This window comes from Coenobita brevimanus, chromosome 70, assembly GCF_032717465.1.
Source record: "Coenobita brevimanus isolate Jiangsu-jjx chromosome 70, ASM3271746v2, whole genome shotgun sequence".
Taxonomy (NCBI): Eukaryota; Metazoa; Arthropoda; class Malacostraca; order Decapoda; family Coenobitidae; genus Coenobita; species Coenobita brevimanus.
In genome coordinates, this window is record NC_137023.1 from 49,495,682 (window position 1) to 49,517,793 (window position 22,112).

Here is a 22,112-nt window from a genome sequence, read left to right on the forward strand (position 1 = left end):
GGAGGAAAAGGTGGGGAAGGGGCAGAAAAAAAGGGAAGACATGATGGAGAGAAGAGGAGAGGTGCGAGGAGAGTAAAAGTTAGGGAAAAAGAAAGTGAAGGGAGAAGAAGAACAGAAGGAGAGAAGCAAATGACACGGAGAAGGGTCAGAGTGTAGGAAGGATGGGTAAGAGAGAGAGAGAAAAGAACGAAAGAAGGGAAAAGATGTGATACGTGGAAGAGATGAAGGGAAGGAGGGAATGGGGCAGAAGAGGGGAAAAAGGAGGGAGAGAAGGAAGGGGTGTGATAAGAAGTGAGGGGTGAGTGAAAGAGGGAAGACAAGGAGGAGGAAGTAAGGAGCGAAAAAGAGAAAGTGTACAAGATGGTGACGGAACGAGAAGGAAGGAAAAATAAAGAGGAAGTGAGAAGGATAGGGAAAGGAGGTATATAGAAAGGGGGGGGGTGGAAGAGGGAATCGTAAGGGAGAGGCAGAAGGGGAAAGGAAAGATGGAACAGAATGAGACAAGGGGTGAAAAAAAGAAGCGCGAGACAGGGAAAGATGGGGGAAAGGAGACAAGGAAGCGACGGGGAAAGAACACGGCACGGAAAGTAGAATGGAATGGAAAGGTTGAGGCTCAGAGTATATAGAGGGAGGAGGGGTGTGAGTGAGGAGAGGGAAATGAAAAGATTAAGAAAAGAAAAAGAAAATGAAGAAAAATGGAAGGAAAAGACGGCGAAAGATGGAAAAGGAGCAGTATGTCAGATTTAGTAGAGAGAGGATGATGCCGGAGGGAGAAAAATTAATGAAAAGAAGGAAGTGCAAATAATAATAGTAATAGTAATAATAATAATAATAATAATAATAATAATAATAATAATAATAATGAAAAGAAAAAAAATGTAAACAGCATGAGAAAAAGGAATAAGGAGGGGGTGTGGGTAGACTGAGGAAGTGGAATGCATAAAAATGAGAGAGAGAGAGAGAGAGAGAGAGAGAGAGAGAGAGAGAAGAGGAATGGGTAGTGGAGGGGAAAGAAGAGACGGAGGGGGAGAAAAAACAGAAAGCGAGAGTGGAGGGAAGGGGAGAGTCAGAGTGAGGGAGGGAGGAAGACAAGGACGAGGTGAGGCTAGGGATGGGGAGGGAGGGTGTGGCTGGGGAGAGAGGTAGGATAGGGGAGGGTGTGGCTTGGAGGGGAGGAGGAAGGGGAGGGTATGGCTAGGGGAGAGGGAATGGAGAAGAAAAAGGTATGACTTGTGGGAAAGAGATGGAAGGGTGTGGGTAGGGGAGAGATGGGTATGGCTTGGGGAGTGGGGGAGGGGAGGGAGGGTGTTGTTGTGGGGATAAGGGGTTGGAGGGGCTTGTCATGAGGGGTGGGGAAAGGGAAGGTATGGCTTGTGGGTAAGGGAGTGAGAGGTATGCATAGAAAAGGAAGGGAAAGGGAGGGAGGGTGTCGCTGAGGCAGGGAAAGGGATGGCAGTAGGGAGGAGAGCTGTGTGTTGTGGAGAAGGAGGGGGTGGATGAAGCTAAAATATCAGTGTCTAGCGAGCGTCAGTAACTTGAGTAATTAAATTATAATAAAAACTCACATTCTTATTATACTCCTGAAAATTAAATAAAATAAATATCCACACATTTTTCTCGTATCAAGGACTGTAAGAAAAAGAAGAAATATGAAAAATTACGGAGACGAATAGAATAATAATAATAATAATAATAATAATAATAATAATAATAATAATAATACCAACAATAACAAGAACAACAATAATAATAATAATAATGATAATAACAATAATAATACTATGCACGAACTACACGCATCACTTAGCGTCTAAGTTTAGTTGCATAATTCACGCATTACCCTCCTTCTGTTCCCTTCAGAGTGGTAAACGTATCTGAGGCGTGGTTTACGAGGACCTCCATTGCAAAAAGAAGTATGGAATAACAGCAGAGATTCAGAGTACAACTACATCGTGGCACTGTTGCCCTGCCCACACGAGGGTCACGTCACCGTAACAAACATGATAATCTTTTACTCTCTTGGCAATGATTTGTTTTTACATTAAGAGCTAGAGACATACGATTCTGTATTCTCCTTATTATTTCATTCGTTAGCACGTTAGGCCCCATTTTTAAATTTTTAATAAACTACCAAACAAATGATTAGATGCAGTTTCTTGGAAACCTCTTGTAGTGCAGGGTGACGGCTGCAGCCAACTCTTCCATTTCCAATCGGATCGTCTGATAGTAGCAAGAATAGAATATGAAAGTTGTTAGCATGAACTAACCCACCCAGTTCGAGGTGTGATCACAGTGGAAAAAGGTTGCCTGGAGGAAGAATAACATAAAACAAAAATGACGTCTTCCGGGTGAAGGGATTAAGGGAAGTACAATAAACACATAAATATTCTTAATTCTTTCCTTCCATGAAACAAATAAATCTTAGTTATGAAAGGGAAATCAACCTTCAGTTTATTCGTGAGCATGGTCCTGCCTGACCACCAATGACTCCGCTACGCCGATCACCGTAAACTCGGCAAGTACTCATAAAGGATGTAGGCTAACTCTTGCGATGCCCAAGTCTCCACAGCAAATAGCTATTCTCAGTGTCATTCCTCTCCCCCCCTCATACTACTCTGCTCAGTGACAGTGGGCAGAACAAGTCATTCATTCCTTCAGTCGCAGGAGGTTCTCAGAATAGGAGCTGTCAGAGCAACTGGACTTGTTAAAGAAGACGTCCTAATAATAACTATGGTATTATTCATTATTCCCACGCTTTTTTTCTCCTGCTGTGAAGTGAGGTTGCACATTTGTGTTGTGCTAGTTACTTCAATATTCACTCTAGTTTGACCCTGAAGTGTGTGGCTGCTGTATGAGGGAAGCTAGAAGAATAGGCAAGCAAACGGAAAAAGTATGCACGATTTTAGGGAACATTTTTAATTAAGAAGATGTAAGTTTCTCCCCGCTTCAGAGTCCACATTGGGTAGAAACTCCTGCATCTCCTCAATAAACAAATTTACCAAATGCGCGTGTAATTCTTCCGTTTGATAACACAGTGATATCAAAACACGTAAAAAAAATACTACGTAAATTAAAGCCCAAGAAAGTTAATGAAAAACTCCCCCAGAGGAGTCTCTGCGGCCGCCATAGCGAGGGAATTTCCTACAGTTCACTTTATTACCACCAACTTCTGCATTTAAGTCTGCTCGTAAAACACCTCGTTCCTTCACTTGATTGCCTCTTTTTCTCGCTCTCGCCTCCCACACGCTCCCCCGACCCTCCCCAACCCTCACCCCTGTCATCCCTTCCTCTGCCACACCATACATACCCTTGTCACTCCCTCTCCTGTTACCCACTTCTCTGTTGCTCTCTCCTCCGTCACTCTCCACCCCCCGTTTCTGCCTCAACCTTGTTATTCCTCTCCTGCTACTAACATTCTATCCCATGTTACTCTCTCCTGCTTCACTTCCCCGCCCCTGTCACTCCTTCCTATACTACTTTACTTCCCCGTCACCCCTTCCGGTCACTTCATACCAACCCATGTTACTTCTCCCTTGTCATTCCTCCATCCGCCATTTCCCCTCTCTGTCACTCTTTCCCCTGTCCCCCCTTCTTTTGCCACTCTCCGTAGTCTTGGTGGCAAGCTTCTCGGCGCTCCATATTTCTACGAGCTATTAAATACGCAAAAATGTGATAATCTTGACTAATGACAAAGATACAACGCAGAAGGAACACGAATAACACGACATTCATGATTGGATAAAACACTTCCTCTAGACTTTCTACACCTCTTGAGATTAGTTATGGGCAAGCTCGTGTTTATCACTTCGTGTACGGTGAGGCGAGTGTCCAAGTTTGTCAAATTAATCCTGTCAACTGATAACTAATGCAAGAATAAGTACAGATAACACGAAATTTAGCGAACGTGTAAAGCTTTTCCTTTCGACAATGTTCCCCAGTGCTCACTACATCGTTTAGACAGATATGACAGCATTTCGTGTTTACCATTTCGTGGAAAGTAAGGTGAGGTAGGAGTATGTCTAAGTCTACAGAACTAATCCTTACTGCTTACAAATAGAACGTAACAGAAGCTAGAACAAAACAAAATATCAGGATGTGTTTAGAGTGTTCCCTCTTGAAAACGCCCCGCTAAATCTACATCACTTTAGATGGGTATGCTCACAGCTCGTGTTTACCATTTCGCGCCGGTTGAGGTGAGGAGACGTGGGTGAGGGAGGGCCTGAGCCTACCCAACTACCTGGGCCCCTCAAGGCTTGGGCCTCTGTGGATAAAAGTCAGGGCAAATTGTGGCCAACACCCCCAATACATCAGTTCCCCCCCGGCAAACCTCCCTATACCGCAGTGTTTCGCCCAGTTTCGTCCCGGTGACAAATTGATGTTATAAGGAAAAGCGAAGACGAATGGTCATTTTGGTCGGGACAAAAGGGGCTGGGTGTGGCGCCTCGGGGATGGTGGCTATTACAGGTGACGGCGAAATTAATTTATTTGCTACTACAGCTGTTCCACCTGCTCCCTAACAGTGGTTTGCTCACCTGGACACACACACACACACACACACACACACCTGAGGACAGGCTCGTTAGTCCCGTCATTTGACCTTTGACATTGCGGGTTGGACTCTCGAAGGCTTTGGCGGCTCCCAATAACACATACGCCTTATCTACCCGCTTCTTCAACTGTCATTTTGCTATTCTTTTATATTCATATTCTGCTGCACGTTTCTCAGGCAGACTCAAAAAAATAAGACAGTTTAAGATTTTGTCTATAATACCGGTACCTTTTCCTTTACACTCGCATTTTTTTAATGCACATCTCACATTATACCCTTTTGTATTCATATTCTCATATATGCTATTCACGCCAGCTTTGTCGATATTAAAAAGATGCAAATATATATAATTTAATGTAAATGTGTGGTATCCAAAACAAACTGCCGAGTAGGAGGCACTATGCAAACTCCCAAGCCCAAAAGAACAGGGCCTGCAGGGATCTGGTCAACAAAATAAACTGCCGAGGGGAAGTTGCTAGGGAGTCTCCAAAGCTAGAGTTCGGCCTTTGTACACAGTGCGGACAGTCTGGTTAGCCGGGCCATTTTACCTGTGACATTGGTGATGGCTTGAGGGTGTGATTACCGCGCCTCTCTCCTCCGCCCCAACACACACACACACACACACACACACACACACACACACACACACACACACACACACACACATAACACTACGGACATCAGCCTCTCATATCTCATCCTATGGTCGTGCACAGTTCCTGCCCCCTCCCCCCGTTTAGTTTTCATTGCCTTCTTTAGTGTATCATCATCATCACCATCACCAACAACGTTTCCTATATAAACAGTGTTGATATGATCCAAAAATAGAAAAAGAAAGCCGAAGAGTAAGAATAGTATAGTGCTTAAAAAAAAAAAAAAAAAGGATACACGCACCTTTTTCATGACTATCAGCACGAGACTGTATATCATTACCGAGTAGAAGGGCTCTTAAATTAATATACATCACACTGCAGTTAAACATCGATACATCTAAGGAACATCATATAAAATCTCAGTGTTTTGGGGGTTGGCCAGCCTACACGTACACCCTCCCTTCTCTCTGTCTACCTGAAGCCCAGCCGGTCCTTCCCAGCCTCGCGCCCACCCGTAATCCATCAGCCCGACCCGCCCACGAGTTCGCTGGGGGCGGCGGTGTGGGAGGGGGAGGGTGCAAGGGGGAGGGGGTTTAGGAAATGTGGGACGGGGATGTGGGAGAAGAAGAAGGAGGGGGGTGGATTTCAGGGATCCCGGTTATCAAGGATGTAAACCTTTTCATGGTCATTACAACTCTAGTATTATCGCTATTCCACCTAAAGCCAGACCATTTTATTCAGCTGAGTGAATCACAGGAGCCTGGGAATATTAAACAATTTCCAGGATAAAGGAATCTCCATAGCAATGATTATTAACAGAAATCGCTTTTTTTCTTGTATTCCTCTACTCAGATATTAACCTCATCTTGGTTGTGATGTGCATAAATGTTCTATATATCAAGGCAAAGAAATAAATCAATAATCTTAAACACAAGCTAAACAAGATTTATAAATACGGATCCACGTGCTTCTTCCAACCTCCCTTCTCCCCTCCCCCCTTACCCAGCCTCATTTTCCCTATCAGACTCTCGTTCTCTTTGCCTCCCCACCTCTTTCCCTCTCAGGTTCCTCCGCGTCTTTTTATGTCGCTTTCAGACCCAAGTGCATCCTTCTGTTCAGGTATCTTCAGAAGCGAGCTCATCCTTCCAGCCACTTCTCTTTTCTTTCTCTCTTCTCCTCTTCCTTTTGCCACTCCCCTCCTCTTCCTCCCCCTCCTCCTCCCTCAACTGCTGCCTCCTCCTCCTCCTACATCCCTCCTCCCTTTTTCGTCTGTCGCTTCTCTCACTCCCCTCTCTTCCTGCTGTCACTTCCCTCCTCTTCCTCCTCCATTTCTCCTCCTACCACTTCCCTCTCTCCTTTCTCTCTCCTCTTCTCCACCCCCATCCCGACCGTTTTCCTCCCACCGCTGGCTCCCCTCACTCCCCTCGGGCCCACCCTTCAGCCTTCTGAACCCGCTACACGAGAAGACTTTTGAGGAGTCCTTTGTAGGGAGCTGATTCCCATAGAGATAAAGTTTTACATAAGTACCCTCCTTTCTTCCCACCGACCGCCGTCAGAGAAGTTTTGTCTTATTCTGTCTTATGCATTCTTTTCCATAATCTTAGACATGTGTTCCTTTTACAGTTTACAAAGATTTTACTAATATTATTATTATTATTCTTAAATACAGTGAACTGTTTGATTTGATTAATTCTCTCATGGTCGGGTCAACACTAGCACATTATAACGCCAGACGAAAATATGAAATTTAGTTCAAGCCTCAGTATGTTAATACTGCCAGCAATAAACCCTGTACTGTATATATCATGGCGGTGAAGTTAACGCGAGACAATTTTATTCAGTCAAGATTGAGTCCAAGGAGCCTGAGAGCTAAAGGGTCATGCAGGGTTGTTAAATCTGATGTAAGGTCTCGAGCGACATTGATATGATCTGACTGAAGCATACTATGAAATAAATAAAAGTTAACTGGAGGAGTCAGCGTCACCAGCTACTACGTATCCCTCCCTTGACACTTCGTGATTTATATATACAAAAATGGAACAGCAAATCGAGTCGCATTAGCGAAAAATGTGTTTAAATTCGATTCTTTAGTGTTCACCGCTGATCATAACGACCCGCTAACTCCCACTCCATCCCACATTATTCCACGTTTTAAAAAAGGGAAGCAAAATGTTATCACAGATGGAATCGCTTGTTGCCGAACCAAACCGCCTGATAAATAAAGAGTCGCCCTCGAAAATGCAGCAATTTAATATTCACATCACGTTCTGGTCTCATAACACCGCCAACATTTTGGCATTACTGTTAAAAATATAGTGTTCCGTCTGTTATAGAACAATTTCAGCGAAAAATATTATGAATCTGTGCCACGGCGAATATGGTTTTTCAATTATTGGCCACCGGTGGGGCAAAAGCTGGAGGTAGTGGGTGTATACTGAAATAAATGTCGAAGCTGTAACAACGCAGCCAATGAACCGGGATTTTACGTGCCTTAATCGCCCTGGCACTTAACAAAAACACACTGATAAATATTTTTCTCGACGGCCAAACCTAGGACGATTACCAGGCTGAGAAGTGAGACCATATTACAATAAAATCCAAATATTAATGTAGTTTCGAATATAGTACCAAAGGCATTAATTTACAACTCCAAAAGGACGAGGTGAGACACAACCATAAAAGAAGGAAAAGTATTATAATCTACACAGAGGTATTGCAAGGTTAGCAGTGCGGAAAATCGATACACCGGAGATGATCGTTTCGGGGATCTAACAAAATGGACACCGAATGAATTTTACGTGCAGCTGTAAACACAAAAGCAATGAAAAATTGGAGTAGAGAAGTAAATGTGCGCTTCAAAGATGATTTTTTTTTGGATCTAACAAAATGAATACAAACCGAGTATTACTAGAACGAGCCGTCATACCCACAAACAACATTAAAGGAAAATCATAGTAAACAGGAGTCAGGAAATACTGCGAACATACAATCTAAAGATGACCTTTCTAGGCATCTAACAAAATGGACAGAGACTGAGTATAACTAAACCACGTCGTCGGACAACCAGCACGGGAGATACTGAGAGCGAAATAGGAAAATAATTCCACCGCTCAGAGACGCTGCTTTCGACAATATGCAGTATAAAATGAAGAGAAGTCATATTACAACTACACCCTTCCAGCCACAAACAACAGCAGCAAAAAAGTAATCGAAAACGGGAGTCAAATAATTCTACGCTCCAGAGGTGATGATTTTGAGAATCTATCAAATGACTCGAGACTGATTATTGTTAGAACGTAACGCACAGCCGCAGACAAGACCGGCAGAGAAAGCAGTTAAAAAGAGGAAAGTTAAATAAATCTATACCCCGAACATGATTTTTTCGGAGTTCTAAGAAATGGATGGAGGCTGAATAATCCTGGAACGCAGCCACAGATAAGAACAACACAAGAGCCATCAAGAAAGCAAACTGAGAAATAAATTCCATCTCCAGGGCAACAGGGATTACTGGCAGGGGAGGGCGGGATTAACACCATCCAATGTTTACGGATTGACGTAACTTGTGGCCTCCTAGCGGGTTTATGGCGGTCGTGTTTGCCCACACTTGTACCGCAGGAGAGGAGGGCCACCGGATTAAATCCCAAGGGCGCTGTAAGCTTATTACGTGTACACTGCCGCGCGGAGGAGGCAAAAATTAACCACTTCACTACGATCACATCATGGACATTTTATTCTTGCTACCTTTAGGTGATATTTAATTTGTGGGAATTTCCGAACTGCAGAATTTATACATAACCTTTCCTAACCTCTTCAGTACAATGTCTTTCCTAAACTAAAAAAAGTAAATAAATCGTCTGGAGGTAGCACGAATAAACTATAATAATAATAATAATAATAATAATAATAATACAGCACATCTGTATGTATTTAGCTACTTCAGTACGAATGGTCTTCCTAAAGCTGAAAAAAAAGCTCTGACAATAAGAATAATATAGCAAGTAAATAATTCTGGCAATGATGGTGTCAGTGGAAGATGTTTTCAACCCCGTCAGCTGCACTAAGTTGGTTATAAAAGCTGTCATTCGAAGATCTGAGTCATGTCAAAAAGTAAATTATTTCACAACGGACGACCTTCCATTCTCGAAATGTTATTGTCTGGTACTACAGGAGGAGTAAATTACAAAATGTGTTGTATTTTCCTAAGCTGAAAATAATCATTTGGCTGTACTGAGAAAATAATATGAAGTCCGTCACTGTAGCCACAAAATTAAGCTCAGCACATGACGACATGGGTGAAGCTGGGTCAGCTTTGTAATGATAAAAAAAATAATTCTAAGTGGCCTTATGATCGATCTGCTATAAAATAAAGAAGAAAAAGAAAAGGAAGAGAAGGGAAAATACATGCAAGCGGTAAGTATGGCAGACTGCGGAAACTGTTATAAAAAGCACAAATTTCTAAGTTATATGGGTGACTTACTGGGGGATATTTTATATAAAAAATAAAGCGCCATTAATGACCTGCGGCCGTATGTGTCGTAAAAAAGAAAATCTAGAGCGCATATGCGACTTACAGATGGAACTGTTTATATATATATATATATATATATATATATATATATATATATATATATATATATATATAAATATATAATCATCAGCCGTTTGAGTATCCACTGAAGGACTGGCCTATCCCGACCGATGTCGGGACGATACGGCCAATGTATCTCTACCAAGTGGCATAGGCTGTCTGGTAGAGATTGTATGTAGGGTGAGAAGTGCTTGTAAGTGTAATTGTAGTGTTCGAGTGGCTTTGGATGTGTGTGTAGGCTGTGAACCAAGTGTAATCGGCCCGCGCAAGCAGACTGGGTGCAAGCATACTTTATAGTAAGTGACAATGGTTCAACCACAGCACCCCTTGTGTCCGCCAATGCAGTACGTGGCCGAGTGAACACTCCCAAAGTTTATTACCCTGGCGGGGCACGAACCCTGGTTCACCTGTGTACGAAACGCACACTGTACCACTGTACTACAGAGGTTATATATATATATATATATATATATATATATATATATATATATATATATATATATATATATATATATATATATATATATATATATATAGTATATAGATGTATATATTGCTTGTATGACTAAGATTATAATATATTTTAAAAAATCTAATCTGTGAGTTATGGAGACAGCTCTTATAACCCTCCCCCCCCAGAAAAAAAGCTCCCAAGCGACATATATGATATATGATCCGATCTGTTGTGTTGAAAAACGCGAGTAGAGCATTTTGTCAGTATTATGTAAATGTAACTGCAAGTGGTGATGTACCGGTCGCCACCTGATACATATCCGAGGTCGGCAATGTTTGATCTTGGAACTAATTCTGATCAGGGCAACATTTCGTTTTTATTTTTTTCTGGGAATATACAGGATATAATAATATGCAGGCAAAATACTTTTTAAATGTGTCCATAAATTTACACTTGTCTGAACTCACGTCTAAGCGTTATTTTAGGAAATATGTTTAATCTTATATAAATTATTTATCGGTTATCTGAATGTAAAACTTTACAGCAAACAGAGACAACCGCATGTTTTCATTGCGGCTAACAATGGAAAAAAAAATAACGTGAGTTATTTTACTTACTACATATTGTCCAATACAAATATATTAACGTCGTTGAAACAAATGTCTACAGAACATAGCGTACTGCTTTGTTTTTCTCTTAAAAAAATACTAGAACACCTTCCACGTGAAAATGCCTGCGGAATATCTACTGCGCTTCTTTTTCTTTAAACAGATACAAGAATAACGATTAAACTAATGAGACAGAAGGCTTACGTTTCTAGCCTATCGACCTCAAGAGGATCATTGAGAGAGAATCATATATATATATATATATATATATATATATATATATATATATATATATATATATATATATATATATAATGTCTGTTTCCCTCTCGTACGCGATCCACAAGTGAAAACGTGTAGAGATAAAGTCGGTGGTGGGTTGATATGAGAAGGAAGATAGTACAGGCAAACAGCGATACCGGTAGTACTGATGGTTGGTCGAGTTGTTGATGAAGTACTAGTGTGCACAGTGATAATTTTGGCTGGCTGATTGGTGAAGTAGTAATACGTACAGTTGTGATATTGGTGGTGGGCTGGTTGGTTAGTGACTGAAATATGTGTACAGTAATAACATTGGTGACTCGACACTGAGTGACAAGCCAAATGGTTTCCTGTACACCAGGAAACCATTTACTACGCTGGGCGGTAACCATATAGCTAAATTATGGCGCCTGGTAGTTTAGTGGGTAATTAAGGCGCTCCAGTCGGATTAGACCTGTGTAGGTTTATATCCAAAGGATGGTTGAGGTTTACTGCTCGCGTAATGCCACTTAGGGATAAGTGAGGCTGGTCAATCGCATGATAAATGTTAGGACTAACTTGCCTAGCCCCGGGCTCCTACGCTTCTCATGGGGCGGCATAGGATTGGATGATGGATGGATGGATGGATGGATGGTGAACGAAAAGGAATAATGTGCACAGTGGTACTGCTGGTGGTGGGTTGGTGAAGGAAGTAGTAATATTGTACACAATGGCAATGTCTGTGGTTGGCTGGTGAAGGAAGAAGTGATAATGTGCAGAGCGCAAATATTGGAGGTTGGTTGGTGAAGGAAGAGGTAAATGACCACAGGGGTAATATTGGTGGTGGGTTGGTGTTACACTATATATGTCCACAGAGGTATTTTTGGAGGTGGACTGGTGAAGCAAGTAGTTATAATATCCACAGAGGTATATTTGGTGGTGGGTTGGTGAAGGAAGTGATAATAGTAACCACAGGGGTATTATTGGCGGTAGGTTGGTGAAGGAAGAAGGAACAATGTTCACTGAGATAATACTGGTGATGGGTTGGTGAAGACGCGTGCGAGGCGTGGGGGGTGCAGGAGGGCGGGCGGGTCCATCCAGCCTGACAGACTTACACTTCCCCCTCACACTCGCTGGCGGGACCCTGGTGAGACGCCCAGCATGTGTCAGGCCTCGTTTATGGCCTGTGTGTGTAGAGGCATAGATGGGTGTAACACTGTCAATACTTCAGACGGATAGATATGCAGGTAAAGAAAGGGAGCGAAATCGCCTGGTCGTTCTACCGATATGAATGAATGTTTAGAGAATAAAAAATCTCCAAGTTGTGTGTGTCCTCACGCCATCCCTAGGAGGAAAAATAGGTCAGAATGATGATTCTTTGTGCACAGAGGCATAGGTCAGTGTAACTGTCAATACCGCCCCTCAGACCGATACGTATGAAGATTAAGAGAAATAGAAATGTTGAGGACTTGTATGTGTTGTGACACAGATGGGTATGAGAGTACCGGTACTTCAGAGAGTTACACTGTATATGCACATACATCCCCCTGGCTCTATTGAGTAACTGCTGTCAACTCCAGGAAAGCAGGGATTTCTCCCAGCTCAGCCAAATAATGTGGTATTTTCTCCAAATAAAGTACGTAAGTAAGTCGGGAACGGCAAAAGGGATAATCGAGATAATTTTTAATCCTCTTATATAGCAAGCATTTCTCTCAAATAATCGTCGAGACGGAACCTACTTCATCTTCACTTCGTATTTCCTCCGCCTCTTCCCAAGCATCCTTCCTTCTCTTATGGCGATGTAAAAATTCGACTTAAGTAACCTTCGCGCTGGTCGCTCTTTCATATTTTATTGGAGTTACAACCAGATGACATTTAGGTTAATGAATCGCAGGATGCTGGGAATGTTAATAATGCTCATGGTCAGGAAAACTCTAGTATTGTATTTCGGCTCTCATATGGGATACTAATTTACGAGTCGTAGAGCCTGATAATATTAATCTCTATCTTGCCCCCCCAGACCTCCAACCCCCTCTCTCTCCTACGTCTGCATGAAAGGTGGGGGGGGTGCAACAATCCGAGGCGGCCTGGGGTGGGGGTGACGTATTGTGGGTGGCGTCGGTGGTGACGTTTCGGAGGCCGCGACACGTCACACGCTGGGCTGCCTTACAATTTACTGAGGTCCTCGTCGCCCTTGGTCCGCCTGTGTACGCCGCTCGGGTTACACGGCTTTTTGCCCGCATCGCCTCATCGTCCTCCGCCGCCGAACCCAGGGAGCTCTAGTCTGCCTGCCCTCTCTCCGCAACACCCACCAGCTCAACCCCAACCCTCCCTGCACACATGGCCTACGCACACTCATTCAGTCTAAGCACACACACACACACACACACACAAACACACACACAACCATTAAACTTTAGACGAACACATATCACACGACCACATTTCATGCTGACACACACACACACACACACACACACACACACACACACACACACACACACACACACACACACACACACACACACCGTCCCTGGTGTTTCTTAATTAAGATGCCTTCTGTTCTCTGCGAAACATCCTAATCACGGTCATCATCATCATCATCATCTCCCTAACCTTATTTCCCACTGGCAACGGCAACGATAAATCTTTCCTCTCCTCGATGGCTGTTCTGTGCTTATATGTAAAAGGAGATTTTGAGATCATTCTACTGGACCCACTCAGTACGGTACAATGGGGCCATTTTAATATTCGTACTACCACCAGACGTTTCTATTCACCTTAAAGTAACCGAGCTAGTGTCCAGTTCATCTTCGCCACGCATACTGACTCCATCTGTGTCACACTCGCTTAACTCAACATCTGAAATATCATCAGAATTATAAAACGATCACCATCGAAGACTGTTACTTCACGTTCCCCAAGACTAATGCCCACGAATATTTCCACTGCAACGATGGTTCTGTGCTGGTATATACTGAAAGATTCCGTCATATTTTAATTCTGTTCTGCTATACCCTTTCCGCAGATACTACACCTTCTTCACACTCATGATCGGGAACCCAACCGGAATAATAATCTTGGTACCCTGAAAATTTTCTTTGCGACGGCTCTCCTGTGGCCGTACAAAGCAAAATATTTTGGGCATTTCTCCTAAACGTCTGGTCGGCTCTGCCCTCGCCGCGAACACTGCATCTTCTTCACACTCTCTTAACTCATCATGGGGAACCTCACCAGAATTATGACCCCGACGCCAGCGAACACTAGCTTCACGACCCCGAGGGCTAACTTCCACGGAACCTCACGCCCGGCTGGGTCTCGCTCGCACCCCGGAATCATCACACCTCACGCATCACCCACTGTCCCGGCTTGACCAAGTACCGGAAAAATTAAAAAGCTGGGTTTGAGCGGCGAGGTGCGTGACAGAGCTCGTGTTGCCGATCCACTAAATCGCTGTTGAGAGGAGTAATCATAGGAGTCACGACGCGTCATTACGATACCTCCCCACCCCACCCGTCCGGCGCTGAATTCCCGCCGAGAGAGAGATGGACGTCCGCGAGGGTGTGAGAGCCAAGCACGATTGTTATGCTTTAAGTGGCGCTGAAACCTGAAGCTGACTGTAATCCCGGTAATTTTCTCTCGCTGTTGCCGGGAACCGAACGGATGCACGCGCATATTCGACCCCCACCGACAATTACGATAACCACAACAGCGAACAACATGGCGCCGGCCTGAGGTTAAAAAGATCCGGGCGTTAAACCCAGCAACTTTTCCTCAGAAAAGGTGAGAAGTGTAATCCCCGGTCTCGCCTTAACTACAACAATCGGCAATTACAGGAAAGTTACCCGGCGCCTGATAACTACGGTGGGGCTGACCTTAAATAAAGGAGAAAGCTACCCCCTCTTGCTCACCATGGCATCCTCGGGTCAATAATTACAATGATTTCGCCGCGTAACTATTATATTCCATGCACGTAAAGTTGCGATGAGCGGCCGATGGGTGACGAGGGTGGTGGGCAAACCCTTAAGAGAACGAGAGGGCACACACACTTGAGGTAAATAAATAAATCATATTTCAAAACGCAGGTTAAAAGACCAAACGCGTATTGGTATTGCAAAAAGGGCTGTGGAAACCATTTTAAGATGGCGTAGGTTAGTTGAACCGGAAGGATGACTGGAGTAATGGAAAAGCAATTAATTTTTTCAGATATACGGGAAGGTGCGGGGATGGCGATTTGAAAATTTATGAATGGTGACTCTGTACACTGGGGTAAAAATACAGTGAAACAGGTAACAAAACTGATATATGGTTATAGATAGTAAGAGATTCTGTGTTGGCTGGTCGGAGCGCTCGGCGGAGATGCAGGGCGGCAGGCTAAAGTGTGTGCACCCGCTGCCGCCGCTGTCTCATTTAATTCATTCTTCGCACCTTTAGGCGACTTAATTCGATTTGGGAATGCTCTCTCGCATTAAAGAGGTTAATGAGGTCTATATCTAAGAATTCTCGTTCGGAAGAAAAGTATCTCCGACGTGAAAAAAATCACCTTGGATGCAAGAATAAAATATGTGGGGCGTTTTTCGAGATCAACTCATGGTTAAGAGACCGTGTGTGTGTGTGTGTGGAAACCATTAACTTTTTTTTTTTTTCGTGACGGGGATAACTCCCTGCATTAATTTCCTTCCGTAATTATACGTCTGAATTAAGGGGCCAACTGTCTAACCTTGAGGGACGACCATGCAGGGTGTAGGAACCAGTGTGTAGGGAGCAGGGTGTAGGGTGTAGAGGATGATAAAGAGTAGGGTGGCAGTTGAAGAAGTGAGGGAAGGGGGTTACGTGTAGGGTGGGTGTACAGAGTAGAATGTAGGAGGAAGGAATGGTGGAGTGTAAGATGAGTATATATGGGAACTATTTGGGTGTAGGAGGTAGGAGGAGGCGGACTGTAGGATGGGGTGTATCAGAAAGGGTGTGATTCAAGAGGGGAGATGGTGAAGTTCAATGAAACTAAGGTGAGATAAGGGAAGGAGAGGATAACATGCGGATACAATTATAGGTGTGAGCATACGGAATGACCCATTTGTTTTTAGTCTTACAAACGTCATACGATGTTGTCCAGCTTAGGGGAAAAATTTCGTGGTCAAGTGATTAGGAAAAAAAATATCCATTATCGTTTTTGGTATTATAAGATCTTTTAACTTTGATAATTACTACCACCAGATGTTTTTGTCCAGTTTATGGGGGATTTCTTGTAGCGAAAGGGTTAAGACACTGAATATGATCAGTAGCAAGGGAGTGATTCAGTAAGTTTGAATAATTGTCCTGGATTAATTAGACAAAAAAAAAAAAAAATCGTGGACGGATACTGAATTATAGGACAGGTAAGCGTGGTTGTGTCCGGTTGTAGATAAAATTATCCTTCGCTGTAAAGTTCATAAGGGTTTTTCAGCTCTCTCCTCCTACAACAGTACTAATTTCTGTTTGGCCATTCGCATATCAAAGTACTATAGCAGTGGCATTGTTTACTGGTGTCTTCGCTAAAGGCAGAATTTTAATGAGGATTAATCTAGCTTTCCGTACTGCGTTATATAGTAAGTATTAGAAAGGAAAGTGTAATATCGCCACCACAAAATTAAATAAAACGAAGGAAAGAAGCCCTTAAAATGCTAACATGATCTAAGACACAACAACAACAACTACAAACTAATACATTAATCACAAGCGTACTCAAGCACAATGTAAAACACACGCGAAGATTAACACTGCGGAAGCGATAAACATTAATTTAGCACTGATATAGACCAGACGAAATATTACCGATAATTTTAATGATGGGCAGTAGCACTGTAACTAGCACTAATAATGGTCACTTGAAAAAAAATAAATAAATAACACCTATAACCCTAGCCTTTGAACCATCCAAACTGCACTACTAGAATGCAAGCACTTTGAAATTATAACGCCAGCTCTGATTTTTCGTTGCCGTTTACTCTGACTATTTTAGTTAAAAAGTCGAATTCAGTGCATGCTAAGAATAGGCTATGAAAAATTTACACCTAGGGTTGCAAAATACTGAAAGGCATACTTCAGCATCATCGAAGACTTTGCAATAACCGACCAAAATAAAAGTAATGTTGAAAACTAACACCTTATTTTGCATATTTGTAACTGTGCATCAGAACTAACGAAACAAAAAAAAAAAAAAATCAATGGTCACCGCTCAAAAAATATTTTGGATGAAAAAGAAGCCATAGACATGAAGCACTGATAAAAGCGACGGAGAAGAAAAGAGTGAAAAGAGATGCAGAGACAAGGAACAAGTTAACGCAGCAAAACGGAGAAGCAGAAGCAAGAAGCAGAAATAAAATCTGCACAGAGAAATGAGGCAGAAACAAGAGCACCACAGAAACACGAGGGGCGACTCACCGGCGTTGGAGTAGGAGCAATGCTGTGAGTTGGAGTAGAAATCCTGGAGTGAGGACATGGGAGCGTAGCCGGTGGGATACTGTCCCGCCTGACCCCCGTCCACTCCGCCACTCCCGACCTCCATCATCTGTGCGGGGGAGGAGAGCACAGGTTAGCACGCCAACTAGGTATATATATTGAAGCGGCAGGCTTACACAAGCTTGGCATGGGCAGGTAGTTCGGTTATACACGTTCAAGAAAGACTGGTAAAAAAGCGGTACCAACAAGTACCATATTATTCCGAGGATTATCTACCAAGACTTATCTGGCAGATGTTCAGCCTGCTTTCTTCAGTGACACTGTTAAAAAAAAAAAAAATCTCCCATTCACCTCCTTGGAATCGAATCTATTTATGTTGGTAGGCCGTCACTCCGACGTTAAAATAACTAGACCATTAACAAGAGATAAGCACGGAGACAGTGGTAGTTTCAATTTAATTCAGTCCATTTTAAAAATTCATTTATTGTTTGGGAGCGATACAAGACTAAAATCTAGCTTTTAAAAAATTAATGTAGCACTATATACTGATGAGAAAACGAATTAGCAAGGGATAAAGCAATGTAACATCAACGGAAGGACGAGGAACACTATGTTAATATAATATTGTTCAGTACATTATTTTACTGACATAATGTACAGTATGCTGAAGTAGTTTCCTGGTCACTGATTTACCTCGAACACATTTTCAGTGATTTTTCAGTTATCATTAGAGAACAAAATACATATCGTGATTCAAAGGCGTACTGGCAAACCAACAATATTATTTTTTAGCAGCATGAAATTCAGAGCGATAAAGCACCTTTCTTTAGCCGCCGGTATCTTATTTTACATTTATTGCACGGGCATAGTGAACTATAATGTGGTTATAACATTCTGAAATACTGTATTTACTATGTGAGTTAATGAAACTGAAATCAGCTTCTTCGTAGCAAATGCTTAGTACAAGTATATATATATATATATATATATATATATATATATATATATATATATATATATATATATATATATATATATATTTCTAGTATTTAGTGTGAATTATTGTGTTAACAGAACGAATGTGCTGATTTTGTCGCCTGCAGTAGTTGGGAGAATACGGCATAAATGAAATCTAGATAAGTTACATTCGTCATCCACGCACATACTTATCTAAACAACAGCGAGCTAACACTAGCGAGTACTTAAGCCTTATCAGTAGGCAACGAGGGGAATGGTATTGCAATGATGATAACTAACACTACATCTCAGTCACATATGTTATCTTGCATGATAAGGCCAATGATTCTCATGTTTCAAAAAAGAAAAAAAAAATAGATATACGTTTATACGAACAGGCTGAGCCACAACAAACCATTTTAGAGCATTAGTCCAAAGATCAAGTCACATCACCATGAGACGAGAAGCATAAAATTATACTCGAAAAATCTCAACTGAGCAATATTGTTTTCTGAAAGAACTAGCTGGGCTACACGAATTTCTGCGATATCACCATTACATCATCATACCCTCCAGCTGCCCCTCGTCAGCTGACAGTGGTTGCGGTAATGGTTGTCATCTGGTGGTGGTGGTGGTGTGACAGCCTGGGTGCCGCACTCATCTTCGCCGCTATACAGTGCCACTCCGACCCGCACCCTCGCACTACACCACACAAACACACATACATAAATGAGTACCGCATTACCCCAAGCTATTCTTGACCTGTGTTTGTTGCGTGCTTGTACTATAGGCCTTATTGATACATGGGGATATATATCAACATCTTGAAGCCCTAGCCCTAAATGTTGTTGATGTACATACCACACACAGAAAAAAAAAAAAAAATGTAGTTATATGCAATTTTGCCCATCTACATACCAATCTCACCTAAACAGCCACTGAATAATACTGTTCTCTCCTATCTAACACTTTACGTTACTTACGGTACCCTGGACTTTGATGCACCAGCGTCTCCTTACGTCCGACACTGCCTCCACCAACCAACCAGCACTATGACTCACTATAATATCGCTTGCTCTTAAACAGTTCCAAACCCTAAGGGGGAAAGGCGCGTTATTCACGCGAAGGAGCTTATTACCTTGTCGTTTTCCTGGTAAGCGCAAAGGAATACAAGCTCAGGCAAGGAAACGCACTCTCCAATGTGCTCTACCCACTCGCAGATATTCAACTAACGTGGTCAGGGCATGGCGTGTGTGTCTTTGTAGTGCTGAGGACACGCCCCCCAAGTCGATTCACCCAACCGTCGATACACTGGGTAAACAAGGCGTGGTGCTAGGTCGGTTTTCATAGTACATTAACCAATCAATAAGTACAAATATGTCAGTTGCCTTAACACTACTGTCAATACAGCAAACATCTCAGCACATTACACCTTGCATATTTTGGATAAACAGTTTCAAAAGGAACAAAAAAAAGACAGATACAGCCAAAGCGGCAAGATGGCAGTCCTCTACAGCCCCCCTCCAGTCCCGCCTACAGTCCGCTAACTCCTCCCAGGTCGACGCTCAGTGCTGCCCCCACACGGCCGCTCCAACACCACTACACACTGATCAGTCACTTCAGAGGCCCAGCCGTGGGAAGGAGAGGAGACCAAGGGATAGCTAGCTGGTCGAGATGCAAGCTGAGTCTCATGATGGTCATGCTTTTGCTGACGTTTCATGCATGGCTCTGATATTCCTGATAACAAAGAATCTGTTTCCAGTCGTAAGACTGGAATTGGTGTATGTACTACTAAACGAGGGAATGAACTGATGTAGATGTTATAGCCTATAGCTTGCACAGAGAGGGAGACTGTGTCTTTATTGTGCCACCTAGTAGTGAAGATTTTCGCGAGATGACTTATAGTAATATTAATAAATCAAATTGACAAAAGTATACTTACAGTAACGTCACTATCTGCTGGCATCAGGGAGTGCAGTGGACTGCTGTGGCCGACGTGCGCTGGTGGGTGTCCAGCTGACCCGAGTGGGGAGGAGCAGATGCAGGGTGAGGGCGCATAGGGGTACGGCAATCATATACAAATAAAGACTGGAAGGAAAACCCATATGAAATGCAATTATTAGAGTGTGGTGACTGCTTATAACAAATATATCCAAAATAGTTTAAATGTATATGCAAGAACTTAGGGATAAAATTGCACACCTCCAGCTTCTCCCAGAAACCTGCAGAGGATTAGTTTTGCCTTTTCTTGACTGACTCTCAGTATATGGAGCACCGACAGTAGAGATGTTTGTTCTGATCTGTGTTGACTACTTTCCGAAATTTGTAATGTCGAGGGTAGAAATTATTACACTTTAACCAAAGAAAAATCGCTCGCCAGTAATTCCTAGATTTCGTGGAAGTCAGATATACATACATATATATATCCATCTCTCTCTCTGCCTGTCTAAATATAGATTTGTATATATATAGATAGACATTATGCTTATACGTACATATAGATAGATACATGTAGATATCTCGATGTATGTATATAAAGAGAGATGGATATATAGACATGTATTATTGACAGATACTCGTGTATATATATATATATATATATATATATATATATATATATATATATATATATATATATATATATATATATATATATATATATATACCCATCTATAGCCAGACGTCATAATCCCGTAAGGGGTGGCCGTTTGTATTTGAGTTAGCTTTTTTTATGGGGGGGACTCTAACCCTCCACCAACCCACTTGTTGACACGTAAGGAACACGTATGGTTAGTTATATCGCTGCCACCCAGTGTTGTAAATGGTTTCCTGGCTTACAGGAAACCGTTAGGTTTGTCACTGTATGTAAAGCCACCTGAGAAGGAAAGAAGAGCAAAACAGCGACAGGAAAGATGGGAATAATTGGAAGAGAAGAGAGCAGACACAGAAAAAGTATGATAAAAGTGAAAGAAGTAGGCAGCATCGCCACCACCTACCACTATATAATATATATATATATATATATATATATATATATATATATATATATATATATATATATATGGTCACATTATATTTTTAGAATAGCTCTAACGCTGAAGTAACAGATATATTATGAAAGAAATATGTGGTAGTCAATACATACATTTGTGTGCTTGTTCCTACATCCAGAGTATGAGTACTCTTACTGTATATCTTACTGAAATCTGCTTTCAATGAATACATAAATTTTTCACAGAAGCAGCTCATTCAGAGTGGAACGGAGGAAAAAATGCTACGAAGACATACAATATTTCAGCCTATATATAATACATGACACTACCAGAAAGAAAAAAATCAGGTTATGAAAGATTTCTCCTATTGAAGAGGTTGATGGAGTTGTATTTAATCCATCCTGGTCGAGAAGTCTCTGCTGAGCTGAATGAATCCGTCTCAAGGCAGTGAAAATAAAATTCGCTGGTGAAATGAAGTGGGTAATTCTTCACTGTCCCCTCTACAGCGCTCATACTCTGACAAAGACCCCTAACACCTTCCAGCTCAGCTCAGGACCAACTGTTGTCTGACTGGAAGGTTGATTTGACTAGTGACCAAGAAGACTCAATTCTACCACGTAACTAGTTTTCAGGCTATGGTAATGGCTCAGTTCCCTCCAATAAAAACAAAGCGACTGTAGTACTGTCGTGGT

The 22,112-nt window shown here is 42.3% G+C and overlaps 1 protein-coding gene across 1 annotated transcript in view; it reads right to left on the reverse strand.

Annotated features, from left to right (window-relative positions):
* The window catches only part of LOC145406306 (uncharacterized), a 53,874-nt gene extending 34,231 nt beyond the window's left edge, over nucleotides 1-19,643 (reverse strand). Inside the window, exons 1-2 of the mRNA XM_080277467.1 lie at nucleotides 19,566-19,643; nucleotides 17,453-17,579 (exon numbers count right to left, since the gene is read on the reverse strand). Of these exons, the coding sequence (XP_080133593.1) occupies nucleotides 17,453-17,579 (127 nt within the window). The 5' untranslated portion in view covers nucleotides 19,566-19,643. The remainder of the gene's footprint in view (nucleotides 1-17,452; nucleotides 17,580-19,565) is intronic.
* Nucleotides 19,644-22,112: the final 2,469 nt, after the last annotated feature.